Source organism: Amblyomma mixtum, chromosome 4 (assembly GCF_055824585.1).
Source record: "Amblyomma mixtum isolate Tamu chromosome 4, ASM5582458v1, whole genome shotgun sequence".
NCBI classification, from domain to species: Eukaryota; Metazoa; Arthropoda; class Arachnida; order Ixodida; family Ixodidae; genus Amblyomma; species Amblyomma mixtum.
In genome coordinates, this window is record NC_143015.1 from 157,769,974 (window position 1) to 157,776,801 (window position 6,828).

The following is a 6,828-nucleotide window of genomic DNA, read 5'->3' on the forward strand; positions in this document are numbered from 1 at the left end:
CACAATCCGGTTGGCAGGTTGTGATGACGTCGCAAGGTCACGTGACATATACGGCCAACCTGAGAACTAAGGGTGCCACCTAGGTTGCTTGAAGATCAAGCAGAGCCGCCGCGGTGCCTCAGTGGTTATGGTTCTCGGCTGACGACCCGAAAGACGCGGGTTCGAACCCGGCCGCGGTGGTCGAATTTCGATGAAGGCGAAATTCTAGAGGCCCGTGTGCTGTGCGATGTCAGTGCACGTTAAAGAACCCCAGGGGGTCGAAATAACTACGGCGTCTCTCATAGCCGGAGTCGCTTTGGGACGTTAACCAAACCAAACCAAACCGAAGGTCAAGCAGGCAGCTGTTCGCTGGAGCCAGACAGATAGTGTCGAAATCGGTGAGTGGGAATCTTAGCGTACACCATGGAAAGTTCTGAAACTGGCAGGATCAAATAGTTCTGGATATCCAGGTAATGACATCCTAGTCGAAATCAAGAGGAAGAAATGGACTTGGGCAGGGCATTTAATGGGAAGGCAAGATAACCGCTGGTCCTGGGTAACGGAGTGGGTTCCAAGAGAACGCAAGCGTGGCAGGATTAAGAAGTTTGCAGGGACACGGTGGGCGCAGCTGGCATAGGAGAGGCCTTTGCCCTGCAGTGGGCGCAGTCAGGCTGATGGTTATGATGACCCAGGTAACCTCTGTAGTGAGCACTCAAAGCTGCGTTCGCAAAAAATTTGGCGTTAAGGCCCCAAAATGCCTTTCTGTCGAAAATATGAAGATGCGTCTACGAGAACGAGTTCTCGGTGCTCAGCGCATGCGCAGTATGGAATTCGTTGCACTCACGCTTTTGTGATTGAAGTAGAATTTTCTAGGGACATGCGCCGCACTGGATGCTTGGTGCGGATCACTTCCCCCATGGAGACGCGGCGGTCAATCGCAGCTCGGCCGGGGAGCGGCTCACGGGGGTCCGGGTACGGCTCGTCGGCGTCCTTCATCGCCTCCGTAGAGTCCACCGGAGGCCCCACGGCATCCGCCTGCGGAAGCACAGGGCGGGTACAATGCCCTACCATGGCCGTTCAAGCGCATCTGCGTTTTTTTACTTAATTGTTTCTTTCCTTCTTCCTGTTTAGTCTGTAAAGGAAGTAAAGGGTACGACGAAATCCCGTCTGGCCGGGGAGATACACAGGACAATCAGATATCTGATGTGACAGTTCTAAGGATGCAATTGGATTTACCCTGGATGATTACTTTAGTGATTATTACCCTGGGTTATTATTAGCGTGGATGACCACCCTGGATGATCGATTTCATGTTTTAGCTGTACTGTGCGAAGCCTCCGCTTTTACTCGAAGCCGAGGCTTCCCTGGAAGATTATTACCGTGGATGATTGCCCTGGATGATTACTTTGATTTTTTAAGTGTACTGTGCGAAGGCTCAGCTTTAGCTCAAAGTTGAGACTTCACACCGGCGGCGAGGCTTTATGGATGGTGCTGGTGGGCGCAGGTTGATCTAGGGTGGTGGGGGGAGGGAGAGGCAGCTCCCCAGCTAGGGGGTATGGGGTGGTGGTTCTGGAGGGCGGCTGGTTTTTCCACCGAGTCTTTGAATTAAATTTTGCCGTCGCTTTTTCGTTTTGTGCGGCTGCTGCGTCGGCTTGTAGTGGATGCAGGCCTTGCGGAGGATAGAGGTGGGTGGTTTCCAATCCAATGTAGGCCGGGATAGTTTGTATAATGCCCATGAAAAGGAAGTCGAGGAGGCTAGATATTTTTTTCGGTGAGTGCCGTTACTTGACACAATGGGACGGCCCGGACGGTTGGGTTTGTGTATTTTCGGGAGTAGGTAGAACCGTCCAGGAATTGGTCTGACTGAAGTCATTGCTTTAAGAATTTCCCCAGATATCTTTTGATCTTGATGAAGTGATTTTAACGTATTGTTAATTTCTATTTCGAACTGACCTGTGGGATCACTGGTTAGCTGCGTGTAAAAATGTTCGTTTTCCAATTGCCGGAAACCTTCTGTTATGTATTCGGACTTGTCCATAACAACAACAGCACCGCCTTTGTCCGCCGGTTTGACGACAATGTCAGATCGCTGATTTAAAGAGTCGAGGGCTCGCCGTTCCTCGGATGGGAGGTTGTTCGGGACTTTTTTTTTATTTTGATTTTGAATATGAGGCTAGGATATCCTTTTGTACAGCGGCGACGTACATATCTAAATGTTTATCTCTGTGTTCGTTTGGAGTCCATGATTCGTTTGATGTCCCGGGTATGTTGATTTCACGGTTGCTTTAGCGGGTTCGGAATTACTCACGCAGATGTAGATTCCTTGCAGAGTTATCCAGATCCTGATATAATTGGAATTCGTTGAATTTTCCGGTTGTGGTGCAGAAAGTTAAACCCTTGGAGAGCAACTTTCGTTCCGAAGGAGAGAGTGGATGGCTCGATACGTTCACAACGTTGTCAGCCTCGATGGAAGACTGACTAGCATTAGGTTGCTCAGGACCTAGCATGCTTTTAGTAGGAGGCGGTATACACACACACACACACACACACACACACACACACACACATATATATATATATATATATATATATATATATATATATATATATATATATATATATATATATATATATATATATATATATATATATATATATATATATATATATATACAGGGTGTTTCACCTAAGACTTTCTGCAATTTTTAAAAATAAGCTATTTGATTTAGATGCGCGCTTTTTCTGGCATAGCATTGTCAGTGGTGTAGTACATCATAATGCAGCTAAGACGTGCTAACTAGAAGGCTTGTTAACCAATATTTAATAGTTAACTTTTAAACTATTACCGTTGGGCTCCTTAATTATTGAGAGGCATGCAGCCCACTGTAAGTAATGTCCATATCCGTTTTTAGAATTTCGAGAACGCGATTATCCTCGGCGCTGTGGCCCAACAAATTTCGCCTACATCGCGCCAAAATACATGCGGTTTGAGAAGCTTGCAGGCAAAGCAACCTCTCCAGTGCACTTAACTCGTCGAAATCGCCAAAATGTGTTGGGTCACAGCGCCGAGGATAATCGCGTTCTCGAAATTCTAAAAACGGATATGGACATCACTTATGGTGGGCTACATGCCTCTCAATAATTAAGGAGCTCAACGGTAATAGTTTAAAAGTTAACTATTAAATATTGGTTAACAAGCCTGCTAGTTAGCACGTCTTAGCTGCATTATGATGTACTACACCACTGACAATGCTATGCCAGAAAAAGCGCGCATCTAATTCAAATAGCTTATTTTTAAAAATTGCAGAAAGTCTTAGGTGAAACACCCTGTGTATATATATATATATATATATATATATATATATATATATATATATATATATATATATATATATATATATATATATACAGGACGGAAGAAACAAACGACAAGTACGACACCCTATAGGTGACTCCCTGCAGTGTCCCTGTCCGTAAACCTACCTGATCTGTCATGCCATGCTCTTCGGCCGTCGGCTGCAAAGTTTGCTCTGCTGGGGTTGCCTGCCCCGAGGCTACATCAGGTTCTTCTAAGGTGACAGGCAGGTGGGTGTGGTGGGCACTGGAGGCGTCCGTGACACCAGGCGTGTGCCTCCTCTTCGAGTTCCTGGAGTGCTCCTTGGAGCCCCGGCGGCTACCTCGCTGCGAGCTTTCCGTCGAGCGGTTCGACTTCCGGTCTGGGCTAACTTTCCTCATACCTTTATCGTATCAGGAGCTCAGGAGGCCTGCCACGTAGATGTCAGTAGATTACCTGGAGGGCCTTCGGTGCGTCTGCGCACAAAGATCAAGTTTGACAAGTGCGAGGGCTCAGGTGCATAACTCCAAACCCCATTCAAGGTCACACTGCCCCAGTAGTCCTTAAGTAGTAGTAGTAGTAAAAACATTTATTATTTCAAAAGGAAGAGTTAGGTAGTAGGGGGTTGGGGATAGATAGATGTGGAGCTTCAGTGGTCGGTCTTCCCTATTCCAGGATCCCGTTGGCCTCCGCCGCTGCCTTGGCCCTCGTCACCAGCATAAGCTGTGTGCTCGGGTCGGAGTCAGCCAGGAGGGCATGCCACTGCCCTAGACTAGGGATATTTACCTTTGGTATTAAAGGTCTTTTTTCACAGCCCCAGGTGGCGTGGTACGTTGTGGCGTAGCCCCCACACCACACGCACTCTTTCGCGCATCTGTTCGGCCACATTTTAAACTTGTACATTTTATATGAAGAAAGAAAGGGCTTCGGAAATTTCGACCACCTGGGGCTCTTTAACGTGCACTGACATCGCACAGCGGACGGGCCTTTATACTAATTTCGCCTCCATCGAAATTCGACCACCGCGGCCGGGATTTAACCCGCGTCCTCCAGGTCAGGGGGATATAAGGACGGGGGTATTTGAAGCGCTAGGTCTCAATGGTAAATGGCTCTAGAAAAAAAGTGTCGGCTATCATGTGACCACCCCATTCACATAACCCGTGCCTCACGGCCTGCGCTGACTTCGTCGTCACCGGGTAAGGTGCGTGGTAGCAACAAACTGGAGCCAAATGTAGTTGAAGACGACATCCTGAAATGACAGCACGGCACTGCGTCCTGTGTGCCAGCGCAGTAGAAAGCTGCACGTATGCGGACGAATGCTTTCGGGACGCTGCCCGCGAGCACTCTGCACGAAAAGATGCTCTGGTTCGTGACAACACATTTCACACATCATAAAGCGCTCTTTGCTGCACTGCCAAAATGAAAACGCAGCCGTGACTAACTTATGAGTGGCAGTAGTATCCGAATCCAATGCAACAATTAAAAAATGGCGCCACCGTCTGGAAGACGGTCAAGTAATAAGCGTTAGCGGTTCAGTAGTGCCATCTATCGTCTTTGTGATGTATTGCCACGTGATTAGGCTACTTTTCCATACCTTACGGCGATCGGGCGCCTACTGCTTTGAGGTCGGATATTTCTGACCAATCTGGGCCGAGAAAGTTTTCGCCTCTTCGGAGGGTCGTTCTTCCTTACCTCAAGGCGGTAGGTTCCCGGTCGCCATGAGTTATGAAATTGTGAGCTGCTGAGTGCTGAAGACATGGCCGCCATGTTAAGCCTATCCATAAGTAAATATTAATCTACATAGACAATAGTGGCGTCTGACATGTCCCACTCATCGAGCCCGTAACGAATATCCGTTAGTTAGATCATGACATTATCAGTTAGGTAATTATAAGCAATTAAATATTACCACAACTATAACTAAATATTAACTTCATTAGTTAATTTTGGTGCCTAATGTGTTCTACCCATATAGAGGATTCCAAATATCTAAATTATTTTATGATGTCTCATTAATTACTGAGTTAAAACCAATTAAACATAGTCACGTGACTAGTTAATTATGACGTCACAAAATAAGTGATGTCATCAATCACCAATTCGATATACTAATGACGTCATCAATCAATCACCAATTGGGTTGGGTTGCTATATTGATTTACTATGAGGGCCGCCATCTTGAATTCCTCGGACTAAGAAAATTTCACCCCGAAGAGAGGTGGTAGGAGACTCCAAGAAATCGAGCAACGTGATCAATAAGAGCTCATGCTCTTACAAAGTTCCGCGTTGACCAGCTAGCGTTCATAATCCGCCTCACGCGCATGGAATTGCTGATTAGCTCTTTTGGTGACCTCAAAATATTCAAATATTACACGCAATATTATTTACTGCACTTAAATTCAGACCCTGATTCACGAAAAAGAAGCTACTGCGCTGAATGCTGGGGCAACAGACTCCTTCGTTGTGCATGCCTCGAAGTTTACCTGATCAACCATGCACGTACACCATATCATGGATGAGAGACGTTATATATCACTCCTCCTTGCAGTCCTGAACCCATATGTTATCATTGTTACCATCGCATCTTGTCTCGTACGCTACTGTCCTGTTGGACGAAGAGTCGGGCGCCGCGTGCACGTAATACACGGTGTAAGTAAAGAAATTTCCTCCGTTTCTAGTCTGCTGGTACGATCCGTCGCGAATGTTTGCCATCAAATAAATTTTACACTAGAATGGATGTTGTTGCGTACCAACATCCTGCACAATAACACACATAACAGTCCCGGTGAAAATGTATGGATGATAAGTTGCGAGGACCTAATTGAGCCTCAACCGCCTCCCCAGTTTTTTGTTCGTGAGTGATTGTATTGCGAGACCGGTAGTGCTGAAACGGCTGCAATTGCAATCGCAACGTCACAAAATATGAGAGAGAGAGAGAGTATACGACCGCACGGTTTTGTCTATCCTCTCCGCTGTCCTCTCTCCTTGGGGGTGTCCTGTTTTAACGCCATAACGTTAAAGCGCCCGTTCAGCGGCAACCCTGGCGTCGGCGTGTCGAGAAAACCAGGTGATCCACCTGCCATTTAAGTCCCGTGACATTGTGACGTCATCAAAACTCGCCCACCGTGGCAGGCGGCAGCTAAATTAATGACGGGTGACGAGAGGCTGCTACCTGGGCCTCAGAAGCCCAATTGGTGGCTCTGTTCTGCCGTTCGTAACAGGGGCACATAGCTGAACCTCTGCACCTATGCTCCAGAAGTGGTATGAGGATACCCCGCCATCTACGAATGTGTAAAGTGTAGCATGACCAATTCCGTATATGTGAGCATATAGGCAGAAGAACCTAGGCGCCAGAGAAGGTACGCTTGCGATGGAGGGATCTCCAATGCTACTGCATTGGGCTACTACAGGTAGATTGAGCGTTATATGATGGTGAAAGAAAGACAGTGTCCGTGTCTGTGAAGTCTCAGGCAAAGAGGACCCAGACCACTTAAGGGACCCGTTACCTTTATCGC

The 6,828-nt window shown here is 47.1% G+C and overlaps 1 protein-coding gene across 1 annotated transcript; it reads right to left on the minus strand.

The window, feature by feature from the left end:
• Nucleotides 1-819: 819 nt before the first annotated feature.
• Nucleotides 820-3,738, minus strand: LOC149348943 (uncharacterized). The gene is made up of 2 exons (XM_089541871.1): nucleotides 3,463-3,738; nucleotides 820-1,014 (listed from the first exon to the last, which is right to left on the minus strand). The coding sequence occupies exons 1-2, from the start codon at nucleotides 3,712-3,714 to the stop codon at nucleotides 820-822; spliced, it is 447 nt and encodes a 148-aa protein (XP_089397997.1). The 5' UTR covers nucleotides 3,715-3,738.
• Between the last annotated feature and the right edge of the window lie 3,090 nt (nucleotides 3,739-6,828).